General features: G+C 26.8%; 1 protein-coding gene across 1 annotated transcript; it reads right to left on the reverse strand.

Annotated features, from left to right (window-relative positions):
- Positions 1-6,024: 6,024 nt before the first annotated feature.
- Positions 6,025-6,542, reverse strand: LOC137817130 (uncharacterized). Its single transcript, XM_068620368.2, has one exon. The coding sequence runs from the start codon at positions 6,418-6,420 to the stop codon at positions 6,211-6,213; it is 210 nt and encodes a 69-aa protein (XP_068476469.1). The 5' UTR covers positions 6,421-6,542; the 3' UTR covers positions 6,025-6,210.
- Between the last annotated feature and the right edge of the window lie 11,082 nt (positions 6,543-17,624).

Below are 17,624 nucleotides of genomic sequence, written 5' to 3' on the forward strand. Positions count from 1 at the left end.
CTTTTAGTATCCAAAATTGAAAAATGGAGATTAGAATTTGGCGCCCATTACCAAGTTCTTCTAGTTTTCCACTTTTTGGAAAAGCACAAAAAAATCAAAACAGCCACTAGTGCAAAAAAGACTTTTTATGATGGTTCTGATGGCGACATAGAATCGGGAGTTATAAAAACTCTGCACTTTCTATGTCGGTTGAAAAACTTACATAGTAAGTTGACTTAACTGTTGTCTATGAACCTGCATATCAATGTTATCCAGATAATTGCATACAATTTACAGAAAAATTCATTCATTGATTAATAAACTAACACGAAATTTACATCTTATCATAAACACTTAAAAAGAATGAAGCTCAGTGCATTCTAATGTCTTTTATATCTTTATCTTTGAATAGAGATGGATCGTTGAATAACTACAAAAAAATTGACTTAATCAATAAAAAGTAAAATTCACAACTAAATAATTAAGGTATTTGAGTAAAATTTTTATTACGTCTCTCCATGAGTCAGTAATGTTTGCAGATATGATTGTGTGCATGTACTTCATTGCATAATATCCACACTCATAGCTTCCCGATTGATGTGAACACTGCAAATTAAAACACAAATATAATATATTTTATATCATAATTAAATAGTGGTGGGACAAATAAGTTATATTAGGTGCAATTAATTATATCTTCTTCCTAGCTAGATGTGAAAGACCTTGCAATCTCGAATGAATCTCCAAAGCCCTATAAAGAGGTAGATATTCGTTAATTCATATTAATCATTAAGGTAGGAAATATAACAATAGAAAACTTACACGTCTAGTAAATATTTGATGACCAAAGTGTTAGTTTTCTTATGCAATGAACACAAGATAACCACGAGAAAATAACGAGAAATAATAATCAATAATTGTCAATGACCTCTACAAGGTATAATAATATTAATAATAAATAAATTTCAAATTAATTAACTGTAACTTAAAATTATATACTTACACAAAGTAAAATGCTAAATACACTTCTACACTTGGAGCAATAATTAAGAATGTTTGTCAAACTTAAAATACAACTCCTTAGCTCAAATTCATTTAAGCAACCGTGAAGACACCTTTTCCACAAATAATGGAAAACTAAAAAGGCGTCTATTGTGGAAAAGGTGTTTAAAGAGATATCACACACAAAAATTATGTGAAAAGTGATTGACTATAAATAAGAGAAATTACTAGAATTGTGAATAATTAATTTGGATTTGTACCAATAAGGTTTTTATTGACTTGAAAGAGAAAAAAAAAAAAAAAAAAAAGCACATCATGAGTGCAAAGAAGCAAAGTGTTGACATGTACGGTAACTAATAGTGTAGAAAATAATAACAAATAAGGACTTCTCTGTATTGGCGGCACATTGCAATTTTAAAAGAATTGGATCTAGCAATTTCAAAGGAGGCCCTGAAAGTAAGTAAAGAAATATTTTAAAAGAAATTTCATAGTGAATAATATCTTTGAGAATTTGATTTTTTTATTAAATCTAATGGCATCATATGATTCATGAAGCGAATTTCACAAATATGACAAGGCTAATATTGTCATAGTGGTGATGATATAGACTTTTATTTTTTATTCATTTAATTTTTTAAATAAAACTCATGTCATACCATTTATATAATTTAAAGAGATAAAATAGGTTGTGACTTTCGTATTATGCGTTAGAGTACCAATATTTGTGGTTAAGGTTATTAATACAGACCAATTCTTTTATTTTGCCTAGGAGTTTGAATTAATCAAAAGTTAATGCAAATTCAATGCAAGATATTCCTATATGGGAGAAAGTGGTTCTTGTTAAGTCACTTGTCCAATCCATGATCCATAATGACCTTAAATTACCCTATTATCGTTATCACGTTCAATCAATTCAATTCTAATATTTTCATATATTGTTGAATGATTTGATAGCTTTATGTTGAGGAAAGAAAAAATATAGTTTATTAAATGAAAATTCATTAAGCATTAATTCACTAACTAAATTTAATAAAGAAATAAATTTTTATTTTCTTTCTGATATTATCATATCACATTACATTATTTAATAATTTAAGAGGATTTACATCCAAATTCAAATAAATTAGTTTGATGTAGTACTGGATTCCTTTAAATTTAATCTCAGATTTCTAATGTGGGTGTTAATCTAATTTGTTCTTTTTATATTTATCTGCAATTTGCAAATTTATTCAAATCCTACTACTTATGCAACAACTTTGTCCTCAACTAAGAACCTTAATTCCTCATTAAAAATGAATAAGCCTAAATAAATTTAGGAAGAAATACAAATTTAACATATCCAAGAATGAGAAAGGTGAAAAAGACACCTGCAACATGGAGTAGGTTTGCTTGCCAAACTCACCAACCAATGACCTCCTCCACTCAAGAACCAAATACTTGTTAGTCTAAAGCAAAAATCACAGTTTATGTCTGATTGTTCTTCTCATCCTCATACCCAGATGTTTACCCATATGAGGTATGGGTCTGGGAGGCTTTATCACTAGGCATATTCAGCCCCTGATAAGATCGATTGGCTAAAAACTCTACTCCTGATCTAGCATTTCCTTTCATTAGAATATTAGAGTGCGTTGACAATAAAACTTCGTGAAATGGAATAAAATATGTACTAATTAATGTCTCAATATAAAGAGAAAATAGTGTTTAAAGATTTACTGAATTGGATTGTTTAACTATAAACTGAATACTATTGACATGTCTTCAATAATCAGCTACTAACTGATACTTCTCTCTTGTATTTAAACAATAAATCTTTTTTTACTATCAAAACAATAGATCCAAATCAAAAGATTTAACTAGTCTCAAGATGTATCTTTCAATACTTGTTTCTGTCCCTGACTCCCCATGTCAATAGAGCATTTCAGTGCTAATATACTTACAAAGTTGCTTTTCCCCATTTTAGAAAATGCATGTAGTAGTTTCCTCTGCCCCCTGAGAGATTCATTATGCATGAATTAATGACCTAGCACATTCTAAAAGTGTACTCAATTAGCAAGATCATGATAGTGGAAGTAACTTGTTATCATGTGAGTAGTACAGCACCGTTCCAAACAACAAGGAAATTATGACTATACAGAAAATATTCAATGAAGACTACAAGGAGAAACGAAAGTATTGATAGCTACCCATCATGTACCCCGCCAATGTCAACAAATGCCCCTTGATAGAGATGCAACATTGTCACCTTCCCAACACAAATCTGCACAGAAAAATGTCCCAAGTAATTAAACACAACATATGAAATCTACTTTAGGTGCCTTCTCTGTTGCATTTACCAAAGCAAGGACTTCTCTTTTTTCCCCAACATTTTCTGATAAAATTACAGACTTTCATTAGAAAATAAATTATTATTTATGATCTTATTTGGTAACTCAGAATAAATAACTGAATCACTACCAGCATTAAGTTTCAAGGTTGGTGGTAAAATGGGTTTGAACATTATAAGTAGTAGTAACTGTGTCAATTTATGGGTTATGTTAGCCGGAAATTTTGTATTCCATGAAACAACAACAATCTCATGATGATTAAGTGTTCTAATATAACTGTATTTCTTCAAGGGAATTTTTCTTTTATATGATACAACGTGATTAACAACAACACAGCTTCACTAATTATTATTACTGAATTATGAAGTAATCATTCAGTTGCAAGCATAGAAGCAAGGAATAAAAACTATCTTGGTTTTCAAAATTTTCAATGTATCCACCCTTCAAGAATGAAAACCGCGCTTCTTCCTCTTGATCTCCAACTTCCCTTTGAAGCAAATTAATTAGATCTTGAAATTCCATTACATATGCTCCTGTCCACTGGCTTCTCCTGGAAACAGATTAATATGGTCAAATCATAAATCAAGTAAGTCAAGGATTTAGAATAAACAAAACATAGAGAGGCTACACAAAACTATTAGGAATCCATACGAACACTATCAGAGAGACATTTTTAAAATAAAAAGTAAGTTTAACCATGATACTGTACCTATTGAAAGCTATCATTGTTTCAAAGGGAGTAATAACTGGAGCTAGATACTCTTTGCTATCCAGTAGAGCAGTTTGGGCACAAGAAACGTATAGAAAAACATCACACTGATGAAATCAAACTGTTAGAAAGGTTTTACATGAAGGCAGACTGAAATATATACTAAGGATGTAATAAATTTCACCTCAGGAAAGTTAGCAAGTTTAGCTGGGTTCGGTCTTCCCATAACCAAACTATAGGCCTTCTTGCCTGCTGCAGTTATGAGCTCCTTCATTTGATTGATTATGGCACAAAAAGCAGGGGAGACTACCTAACATTAATGACCCTTAACCTTGTCATCTGCAATAACATTAAGAATGGGCATGCCATGCAAAGGCTTCTCCACCTCATTGGTGAACTCTACATTCAAATCCAACATCCCCAAGTTCCACTCATTCCTCCTCCTCAAACCACTCAATGCCACCTTCTTACTAGAATCTCGCACCATCGTCAACCTCATCGTTCTCCACATTCCCATTAACATTCACAGAACCACTAATAAGATTATGAACCTCTCTCGCATGGTTTAGAACATCACAAAATTCATCAACTAATTCCATTAATGAGATCTATTGTTAGAAAAAAAAAATTAAATGTAATCTTGAAAGACTTATGACTTATTATATGTAAAATATTAAAAAAAAGGTACTTGTGACACAATGATCAGAGTTCTTTGACATGGGAAGTTATAAGATAAGCCGCAATAAAACATCACGTTTTATTATGTCCGATAACGATATTTTCTTATTAACTTGTTAGACTTTTGATACATAGAACATGTTTATATTAAATACAACATGTTTATTCCATATTGATGGTCTCATGGAATTCAAGCAGAGTGATCTTGTAATGATTCATTCCATATGATGTTTGATTATACACCTTTTTATATTGAGGTCATGTGTCTAGAACAAATGAAAAAAAAAAGGAAAAAACAATTAACGTATATACTCATTCCAAATTGTATTTTGGTTGAATTTCTGCCTACCTGAAAATGTTGCTTGATTCGAACCCTATGCACTTTCATGATAAGAACAGAGAATACAATAAAAATATATTCCAACAGCAAACAAGAGAGGTGCTCCGAGATATTCAACAATTGAAATTTAGATTGTCATCATTTACTAGTGTCGGTCTCCAATTTTGTGGACACCTGGTGTTCATATCAAAGCATGCAATGTATTTAAACATCTTAATCTCTCTCCCTCACACAACCACGAAGGAGAAGAAGTATTTAAAGATTAAAAAAAGAGAAGCTACGCGCGCAGAAGCTATAGGATTCAGTGCCAAAGAAACTTCAGAGTCTGGGAGGAGAAGTTGCCGCGAAAGCCATAAGTATTACTGCACCACTTTTTATGATAGGTAAATTACACCATCATAATAAGTTCATAATAAGTTGTTATTGTTTTTTTTAGTAGTGTACCCCTAAAATTTTACCCGCCAAGAACCGAATTTCTGAAGGATTTTCATCACCAATAGTGAAAAACAAGCTGTTAAAACTTTCTAGGCACAGGTCTCTCTTATCATCATACTTGCGGGAGTCTAATACCTGGATATAGTATGATTCTTGCCTAAATTTTACCTCCTTCAATACTGCTGATATAGTAGGAACTGTTTTTGTGCCTAGTTAGTGAGTTGTTTTTGTTTGTATGTTTTTTAGAGTTTAATGTGATAATATATCCTAACTATTGCAAAGAACGGATCTATTTGATTATTTTTAGGATAAGAATTTGTTGATATTTTTTTTTTGGAGTTTGAGATAGATTATAAGGATTAAATCACTCCTTAAATTATTTGTATTTATTTATTATTTTTTATATATAAAAAATAGTATAAATTGTTTTTGTTAGAGAACACTAGTTTGCTGCTCTTTTTCTTCATTTATTAATTTGGTTTGTATTTCTTTTCCAATTATAAAAACAAAGTTTGAACGTACTCGGCCACCCAATTGAATAAGAATAAAATCAAGTACTAACATTCATTAAGAGGAAAACTGAATACAGGCACAACAACCGATCAAATTAGGTATCAAGAACAAAAGAAAGTAAAAATAGACCCACGCGAAATAATGAACAGAAACATGTCTGAATTGAACTATACGAATACCCCAACAAAAATGATAAACGTATATGTGGCTGTGATTAAGGTGCAAATGAACTAGCCAAGGTACAAGTGGATCTTAATAGCCAGCAAAAACACACATATGAAGCCAAAGTAGAGGAGGGAGTGAATGAGTACGGAAGCACCACTTGTTTGAAAGTTCCCAAACTCCACGCACCTTCCCCTCCCAGGCACCTGAAACAGCAGCCCTGGAGTTAAGAGCACGAAGAGCACCAACGACACAAACACTGGACCCCAATCCGACATGTTTTCCAACTAGTACTGTTTGCAAATGTTTGAGTGGAACACAAATGGTGAATAACGTTGTGAGGGGTTTATGGAAGGAGATTGTATATATATAAATGCAACGTTGGAAGTGAGTGAGATGTTGTTGTGGGGGACAAAGATGGTTGGAGGATACGTTAGTTTGGATTCACCGCCACCTTGCATGTGATGTATATGCTTTGATACTGGAGATGGATTAAGAATAACTTGCTTCCCATGCATGCTAATTATCATTGGGGATTCAACTTCCACCGATTATGTGGTTCAGAAGCAAGGAATTAGAGCCTCTAATGGATTCACCTATTCACTCTGTAAAACAATATAATTTTCCAATTATTTAATTATACCTCTTTCAATTTTAATAACAAAACTGATTTGGATTGGAGGAGGGTGGAACTTCCTCGCTATTTATTTGTATACTTTAAGTAAAATTAATCAGTTTTATGTTAATTAAAATTTGATAAGTATTATTTAGTTTTATTTATTATGTTTACAAACATTTTCCTTGAAAGGTCATTAAATTTTGTAAAATAATATCATTAATCATAATTTTAAATAGAAAAATAATAATACTTCATTGGATACTAGTTATTAATTAATAATAAAGTGAAAAAATATAAGCATCCTATACGGATTGAATAATATATCAGATGAACGTGAAAGGTACTTTTAAAAGTTTTCCACGTAAAGTGACTCCAAAGGAAAAATGTTGTGAAAAGATTCTTACAAAAATACTAACAATTAATATTGGATTATGTCCAAATCCCCTTTACAATATGCAAAGGGTTCATTAATACTGTACCATTTTTTTTAACTTGAACATCAATTAAAAACATAATTTAAAGTAAAATAAATATAATTTTAAATTTAGACAACGGTTTTCTTTTTTTAATTAAGATTACACTTCTTTCTTTAAAACCATAAATTTAAATTATTATAATAAGCCATGCCATTTGCACAAAATTAAGGTAACACTATTCATAATTTTAAGAAATACGTTTTAGTTGTTATCATTGTATTTAGAGTATTTTAAATTTAAACATTTAAGCTCTCTAAATTAAACCGTAAATAACATCTTAAAATAAGTTGAGATATACTTTATTGTTTTAAAACTACAGATTAGACAACACTTATAATAATTGAAAAAGTGGTCTATTTCTTCATACTACAAATTAATATTTCTAAAAATATTATTAGTGCATTTAGTTTCAATATTTATTATTATAATATTATAATATAGTAAGTTATAAACAATTAAAAAAAATGTATTCCATTTTTAAGAAAAAAAAATTATTAATAAAAATAATATTATAAATTTTTGTAATTAGAGATAACATAAATAAAAATAATGTAAAATTTACAATGGTAATTAAATTTTCAACTACCTAATATATATAATTTAAACATAGTTATGCAACTAAAAACTATAGTTTAATGTTACACTTTTATAACTAAACGTAATTAATTATTATGATTAACATTTAATTTTAATTTGTTTATACATTTTATCAATGTGAATCATCATTTTCTTCTCGAATGTAATCTTGAGTTTCAGCTTCCAATAAAGTAAAAATATAAAACATCAAATAATGGTGGTTCAAGGATAAACTCCTAATAATACATACACAATTTAGATACTTTTGATTATAATAGATCAACTCCATATTTCTATAATTATATCATATTCTAAATATAAACAACTAAAGACAATTTCATAATCAGTTATTCATGTTAGTTCTGCATTGTTGTATATGGGTTTAGTGTCAATAATGTCTAACTTGCTACACTTTTTTTTGCCCTATGCTAATTATAATAAATGAAACAACATTTATGAAACTTTTGCATTTTCATATCTAAACTTTCTTCTGAATTGATCGGGTTTGTACGACAACTGGAGATCTAACATCCGGTCAAGGCTGATCGACACGATCAAAACCATTACACCTAAACATGGGATTAACAAGATTAATCAATGGTCAAGCATTAGGTAATACACTCCTAATCATGATCCAAATTCCTATTCTGGTCCAATAAAAAAAAAAGTTCATGATAATCATATAAATAGGCACAGATTCCAAGAATCAGGTATGTCATCATCCAGTACTAATAGCATCGAGTGCCGAACACCGAATTCTCACTTGAGCATCAGAGTTCCTTTGCAGGTATCATCCGAGCGTGGAGTTCATGAAGATGAGGAGTGGAGAAGTGCAAGGAGGACAAGGTGACAATTTCTAGAGGAAAGGTAGATCGACCAACCAGGAAAGAAGACAATAGTTCTCTTGGTTTCAACCCTGTTTGAGAACATCTTCTCTTCAATGCATTCCTTTTAAAAAAAACACGATTCATTACTTAATTCCTTTCAATTTTAATTTATCTCAATTGCAATTTTAATTTCAGTTATGTTTTGTTTTCTAAATTGTACTTAGGGAAATTTTCGCAAATAATGACAGGAAAAAAAACATATTGATTTAAAGAAAAACATATTGATTTTCTTGTTCGAGTACCAATTTTAGAAATACAACAGATTAGTTTTAGGATTAATAGATTTTATTTCTGACTTAAGAATTCTATCTAATGCAATTCTTATTTTTATACAGTGGGAATGTTGATGACAGTATCAAAGGATAAAAGCTTTGAATACAATGAGTTATCAAAGATTCAATTTAGTTTTAAAACCAAGATCGTTTTTATGAGACTAATTTTAAGAATAAATATGTCAAAGATTAAGAAATCCTTGAGTTTTAAGTTTGATTAAAGTTTTATCAAAATCTTGAAAACAGAATGAGATTTTGGCCAATGCAGGAGAAAAAAAGATTGATTCAATTCTGAAACAACAAGTTTATTTCATCACAAATTTTCAGATTTTGGTTTTAGAGACAGTAATTAAGGAATAAGAATGACACACATAGATTTATCAATAAGAACTACATCTAGTCTCACCTTACACCAAGATGGATTCCACTAAAACAAAGCAATCTTTACAAACAACTCAGTTCTTGAACCCTTTAAGAACCAAGAACACAAGCTGAAACACACTATTTCAGCAATACACTTACTTCTAGAAACACTATCAATAAATACATACAAAAACACTTTTACAAGAAAAAAGAATTAGGAAAGAGAACACCTTATTTGCAGACTAAGGAACTCAAACCCGGATCCTCACTGCTGCAGAACTTTCACAAAACCTCAACTCCCAAGCCAAAAGAAAACAACACAAGAACTCTTAAAAGTTTTTAAGAAAACTTTCAAAAACTAAGCTCACATGAAAAACCTCAATGAAAATCACTTGAAATCTGTAAACACTTTGTAATTGCTAGGGATGATTTGAAATCAGATAAAGCTCCCTTTTTATAGGATTCAAATCAAAACAGTTTTCTCAAAACAGTTTTGAAAACTGTTATAAAACAATAGGTTAAAATTTGAAAGAAAAAATTGTATTTTGAAGAAGCACTTGGCGGTAACATAACCAACCTATGATCAGTTGAAAAGTGAACATGTGAGCAAAATTGATTTTGGAGACAAAACAAAATTTTGAAAATATCAAAACAGTTTTGATGCAATGCAAATGAATCCATTGTTTTATCAAACAACAGATTAATTTTATGTGTAGTAAAATAGTTTTGAAAAACTTGAGCAGAATTTTAAAACCCTTGTGCTTAAGCTCATCACCATGGCTATGAAGTATGAGGTTGAATCAAAATGCAAAAGGCTACTTAAACAACTCTAACCTAACTAAGACCATAATATACACTTTTTATACACCTTCAAACATATTGTCTTCATCAAACACTTCTTCATGAAAGTTGAGCGGAATTGTCACTTATCCTCAACCTAGTCTAGTTTTCTATTTTAGTTTTACTTGAATCGTCTAATACATGCTCTATTTTAGTTTTATTACTACAATTTTATTCTCTATGCATTTTAAGTCTAATTTTTTGAATTACAGTTTTTTCAATTTCATTTTTATAATTTCATTCAATTCTGTTACTCAATTCCAATTAATTTCAGTTCTATTTTTACAATTTGAGTGTTGATATACAATCTAGTAGACGATTGTCATTACACAATCTATTTCATTACTCTATTTTTTATTATCACTATGTTGTTTTTTAACTTGTAAAAGAAAGATTATCAAATAATGGACTTGATGAGAATGTCTTCTTATGATTCAACTTAGGTTGACTTTTATATTATATTTTAAAAGGTAACTTAGTTTTGTTTAAAAAACTTCATACGAATAGGGTTTATCACCTATTAATTTTGCTCCTGGTTGTAATATTTGCTTTATAATGGGTATATTTTCTTTCAATCAATGGTAAATTTATGACTTCCTATAATATAAAAAAAAGTGTTAAGTTAGTTTAATTCTCTCATGTTTACTCCATGTTGTGATTATCCTTTTCTTTCCTTTGGTTTTCTTATAAATTTGAAATCCTCAACCATACAACCAAATTACATTGTTAGCATAACCTCTTATCTTTACTAATACCTCCCAAAGTTGTTTCCTTTCATTTTACGTACATGGTGAGTATACATAAACTAATGAAATTTGTGTTTTTCTCTCCCCATTTTCCTTTTTACCCATAAGAAGCCTTTTCTACACACAGATCTCTCACATCAAGACTCCCTCTGCTCCATTTATTGTTGGGTTTTGTATCCATCTATATCTCTATTTCCCCCCATTTAACAACACATTTATTTAGTAATTGTTTTCTCTCTTAGTTTCTTGAATACACATCATATTAATGTCATTCTTTTTAATAATTTCCTTAATATATCTACCTTTTACTAAGTCTTATATCCCCTTAATAGTTATACTCGGGATTTTCATTGATGATCTATTTTATCCCCTTCTTCCACCACTTTATAATCCCTTTTCTCCGTCTCCTCAAATTTTCTAAGGATTATCTCTTCGTGCCCATTAAAAGTGTTATTCCTAGTAATTTACCTATTTGCCATACCTTATTTACTTCTATATTGCAATTTCTTATACCATCATAAAAAATCAAGTTACTTAAAGATGGTAGCTAACCTCATTTGACATTTTTGTTGTGCTCTAAATCAATTAGGATAAACTACTCCATTTTTGAACTGATCCAATCTAAATTTAATTCTATATTTCTTTTATTAACTCAGCAATCACCTACGACATTCCTCTGCACCAATATAACCTTTGTTAACAAGCAAGGTGTTTCAGGAATATCACACACTAACTCCTAAGCTTCTCACTTCTTTTCTCCTTCATATACTTCTCCATTCTTTTTTTCTTCATTTATACTTTATTTTCCTCTTTTTTAATTCTTAGAATAATTTATTTCTATTATTGTTATTTTCTTTTTTTAAAACTAAAACTCGTTCAATAAAAAAAAAACTTAACTCTCACAAAATCATATATTAAAATTTTAAAAATTTTGTTTGAGTTTTCTTCAATTATATACACTTGAGTTGTCTTCAATTATATACACGTGGGAGGGACCATGTTATACAAACAATAATATCACCAAATTTTTTTATCAAAAAATATATTTATATTTAGAGAATATTCTATACAATAAGATATAAATCCAATAATTGATTTTTTCATTCTGATTACTTTAGCAATAATATTAGGAAAATCACCAATTTTATTTGTAGTTGTAATTGTATACAATTACTTTTTCTGTATCATGATTATTTGTAATGTTAACTTTTAGCATTATTAAATTATAATTTTATTAGATTTTCTTAATATTTATATAATATTAAGCTTTTTTTTACATATTATTATATTAATACTATGTTATTTTTTTAGAAAATATAAATTTAATTTTAAATTCAATTTAATTTATTTTTTATAAAAATATAGATTTAGATTTAAAATTCAACCTAAATATTTAAATTTGGATTTATAAAAATCCAAATTATTTTTATAAAAATATGCAATTTATATTTAAAATCTAATTCAAATATTTGGATTTGGATTAGATTTTATAAAATCCAGTATGTGGCTAGTCTTTGTGGGCCTATTTGGTTTGTAGAAAACACTCTTTGAGTCACCACTATTTTTTATGTTTGATGCACCATGTCTAACATGAATTGAGCTTCATGATCAACCCACCCTGGTTGGATTAGTCGACCCACTATTTTATGCATTTCGTTTTATGTCTCTAAGACACGTGTGATCAAGTCCACCGTTGCCTCCCCTTCGGACACCTCTTCATTTTGCCCTATGTTGTCTTATCATTTTTGTGTTCTTTCTTTGACAATTTTCTTGATTATCACCTTCCAATAATCTTCTTTCTATTTTTGTAGTTCATTTTTTGTCTGACCTTTCTGAATTTAAAATGTTGTCTGGCTCTTTTGCAGATTCAACATGATCCCATGTTTGTAATTTTGTCCCTCCATTCACATTAACATTTTATAGTGGAAAAATTAGCTCCTTCTTCTTCCCTTATCACTTATAGATTTCATCATTAATTTTGATCATCTTCTTCATGGTTAATTCATTTAGTAATCTCACACGCATAGTTTTAAAGCAAATCCTAACATTCCTTGATTGATTTTAATTATATTATAGTAAATCGTTTCAATTTTTTTAATTTCATTAAAAATTATAATGAAAGGTGTAACAATTTCAATCATTATTTTCTTTTCTTGTTTTACATTATTTTAAAAATTATGTATGTGTTAATTTAAAAAGGAAACAAATGCCCACTATGACTTCAAAAATTTATTGTAAAAGAAATTAGAATTGAAATAGATAAAGATACTTAAACTATGTTTCACTTGTATATTTTTATATTATAATTAAAGTATTTTTTTTCATTTTATACTTTTTTACTTCATTATCATTATAAAATGTAAATATCTATTTTATACGTGACATTGCTTGATTATATAGTATTACATTAAATTATAATAAAAAATAAAATTAATAATATATTTTAAAACATGGACAAAGTCAATATGAGTATAGAAACTCAAATGACTACCACGTCAACTAAAAATAATTAACTCTTCAGCTACCAGGACGGTATATTCTAGCCAGGTTCACACACAAAACTTGTCTTTTGTGTTTAATAAGGACTAGGTCTTTCTTTATGATCACATCATTGCTCTCTCCATATGTTGCCAAAACACATTCAACCCATTCATTCACACTACATTTTATATTTTCCATTTTGTTTTCATTCATTAATTCACCTAAATACATGCACATGCATACTACTGAAAATATCAGAACATTTTGAATTTCACATTCAAAAATTATGATTTATGAAAGTCTAGAATAGTAAATATTATGATTGTTAAAAGTAACTATAAAGTACATTTACCTGGTAAAAAATATTGTTGAAATATTCATATAAATTTTATTAAAATTAAGGAGTAATATGTTATTTTTACTGAAATTCTAAATTCGTTGCCATATTAATGACTTAATTAGAATATATTATTTTTAATAATTTTTTATTTTAACTTTAGATGGCTATTCTCGCCTTCATGTTTTTGAAAGACCTAATTAAAAAATATTTTAAGAAATCATTGTCCGATGGAAATATTATTTTTGTAAAAAGATAAATTAAAGTAAAAAAGAATACTTTCTCGATTTCAGGTATTTATAACAGTGAAAAAATTCATTCTACCAAATACTTCCTCTAATAAATAGGGATCCTGTAAGAAAAGTCTTAAATATATATGTGGATAATTTTTTTTATTAAAATAAAAATGTTATTAAAGACGAATAATCATATTCTTAGAGAGAAATTATTAAAATCAAAGAATGCTTCCAAGTTCCAATAGTTATTAATTGAAATGATAATAATAAATCCAAACTTCATTTTAACTTTGGAGAAATAGTTTTTCACACTTAGAAAAAACTTTTTCAGTACTAAGCTTTAGAATTCAATCGTAAGTTTATAATTAAATTTATATATATATATATATATATATATATATATATATCATTTTCTAAATTTAAATGAAATCATAATTTAGGTTCGAACATCCTCAAATTCTCTTTTTAATTCATTTATTTTTTCAGATAAAAATCATAGTTTAAAATCTAATTTCTTAATATAACATAAAATTTAAAATCTTCAATTTTAAATGATTTTCTAAATCATAAGGATAAATAAATATTTGTATATCTTAAAAATATATATATTTTTTCCTACTAATAATCAAATAAAAGATTAATTAAAATGTGATACAAATATTTCGTATAAGTAAAAAAACACTAAAAGTGATATAACACGGTCAAACTTACAAAAGCAAATTAAACTCTCATAAATAGTTTTCACAATAAAAATGGCCTAATAAAAAATTAATTCTAATTTATTATTCAGGTCAGAATTTTTTATCTTAATTAATTTTTTATCATCAGATGTTATATTATTATAATATTTTATACTATTATATAAAGGTATAATATATTTTTTAACTAAAAAAATTTATTTTTAACAAAAAATAATAATTTATAGTGATATAACACTAATATAATTAACCAATTTAATTTTATAACACTGATATCATTCTTTAATGATATAAGAATCTTAATATGACCATTTAATCATTAATGAATTTATAAATTATTACTATAAATTACATTTTAGGTTGTGTTTGGATTGGGAAGAGGATTTGAGGAAGTGAATTTGAAGTGATTTATTTAAGAAGAAAGTGTAAAGAAAGTGAGGTTGTTTGGATTAAGGTATGTTACAATAGTTTTGTGAGGAAAGTTTATTGAAGTTTATGAGTGACGTGATGATTGTAAGGATATTTTAAATTATTTTTAATAGTGTGAATTATAAAATTATAAATTTATCCTTGTGTATAAAAAAGAAAAAAAATAATTAATTTTGTGTATATCTTAGTTATTAAAAATAATATAAAATTACAATTATAAATAAAAATAAAATAATGTAAAATTAAAATAAAGAAATAAAATTAAAAATTTAAATATAATTATATTATTTTTATTTTACTAATCTAAATTACATTAAGTTATATATATATATATATTAATCTAAATAATTATAGTTATTTAATTTATATTACATTATGTTATATATATATATATATTAAGTATATATTTTTTATATAAGAAAAGTAATATTAATGATGATTTTTATTATTATTAATATTAGAAAAATATTTTTGAGAATGTTTTCTTTTCAAATATTACACTGGAATGCACAAAAGCACATTTATTTTGGGGCAGAAATGAAAACTAAAAAAATCTTATGTGGCTTACTCTGTTGTGTTTCACTTTCTCTTCAACCATGACAAGATACCTTATACCCTCCTCATTCATCTTTCTTGTCTAAATGACTAGAAACAAATAAAAAATTTCCGTCTTTTTCCATCCGCATGTATAATGTATACATAGATACAAACAAAACATTAGAGATATTACATTGATTATTAAATAAATTTTAGATTATTAAATAAATTTTAGATTATGATGTTTTATTTGAGAAAAAAATAAAAATATTAGGAGGAGATTTTCGTATTACGATAAATTGTTTAAAAAGAATAAAGATACAAATAATTTTTACATGTATCATTAAATCAATGATAATTTATTTATAGTATAAATCATATTATTATTATAAAATCACACTCTAATATAGTGCATCGAAAATAGTAGTGAACCTACAATTAATGATCGATAAAAATACTCATGAAGGAAAAAGTTAATACATTCATAATTGACTTTTAATAATTGATTTTTTTAGTAGATTGAATTTGGAAAACAATATAACATTTTAAAAAATAATTAATTACTCACATCAACTAGACTAACTAACAATCCAAGTAATTGAACTATACCAACTAACAATCCAAGTAATTAAAGTCCAATAGTATATCTTATGATTATATATACAGTAATGAAAACATTTTTTTCTTATATGAATCATATTGTCCATTATAGGTTCATCATGTGAAATTTTATTATATTAGATAGGATTGTACAATAATAATATATAAAACTCAACTTTTAAATATAATAAAAAAATAATTATTATCTCATGAAATGAGATGAACATAATATATATATATATATATATATATATATATTCTAAAATGTTTTAACTATTCAAATTTATGCATATAGTTTAATTTATTTTTTTCTCAATAATAAAATATAAGATAATTGTTATATTAACTTTGCAGAAAAGAAAATATGTCATAAATACATTATATTAAATGATTTTTAAATAGTTTTTTGAAATTCAAAAAAATATGGGTAACATATTTTAAAAAAATAGTAAATTATTTATCAAATTAAAAAGTTAAATTTGCTTAATTATTCTTATAACTAATGAATTAATAGAAATCACCTTCTTATAAATAAGGAAGTCGAAGCATGAAATACCAATTTTTTTGGTTTGGTCTCTCAATTGAAAAATGAAAATATTGTTGTAAAATCAAAAGAAATTAATTCTTTGCTTTCTTTCAACGTATTTTAAAATTTATAATAGAATAATACTTTTATTTTGTTTTTTTTAATATTTGCTTCTATACACAATCAATCGTATACCTAATTATACTTATTCTATATAATTGAAAGTATTTTTACTGTATATTAATAAAAATTAAATTGTTTTAAAACATTTTTTATCTTTTATTTTGATGATAAATTATAAATATTCTATTATATAATTATAATATCATAAATAAAATAAAAAAGTATTTTTATAACTGAAATTTATACACAATTTTTATAATTGCAACATAAATTTCAGTAACATTTTTTATTTTAATAATTATTATAAAATTATTATTTTTATTTAATTTTTATTCTGTATATGTATTTCTACTAGTTTTACTATAATAAAAATACGAATATATATACACACACAAGCTTGTGTTTCCGTACTACTTCATAAAACTTTTTATTTTATAGATCATCCATTCAAATGGGTTGGGCTCATTAAATATATTTGATTGAAATAAAAATAAAATATTTAAGACAAAAATAACTGAAGAGTTAGAATATTCTTTATCTTTAGTTGCACTTTTATAACCACCTAATAAATATTCATTTTGTCTTTTATATTTCTTTAAATATTTAGAAAGGTAGTTGAACATGTTGAGAAAAGGTAAACTCTGACTATAAAGAACTAGTTGTGTTTAATGGTCAGAAAAATCAAACTTGCTCCAACTTTGAAGTCTTTTTATAAAAATTGCAAAGTATTTCTCAT

This window comes from Phaseolus vulgaris, chromosome 2, assembly GCF_051622355.1.
Source record: "Phaseolus vulgaris cultivar YP4 chromosome 2, ASM5162235v1, whole genome shotgun sequence".
Lineage (NCBI taxonomy): Eukaryota > Viridiplantae > Streptophyta > Magnoliopsida > Fabales > Fabaceae > Phaseolus > Phaseolus vulgaris.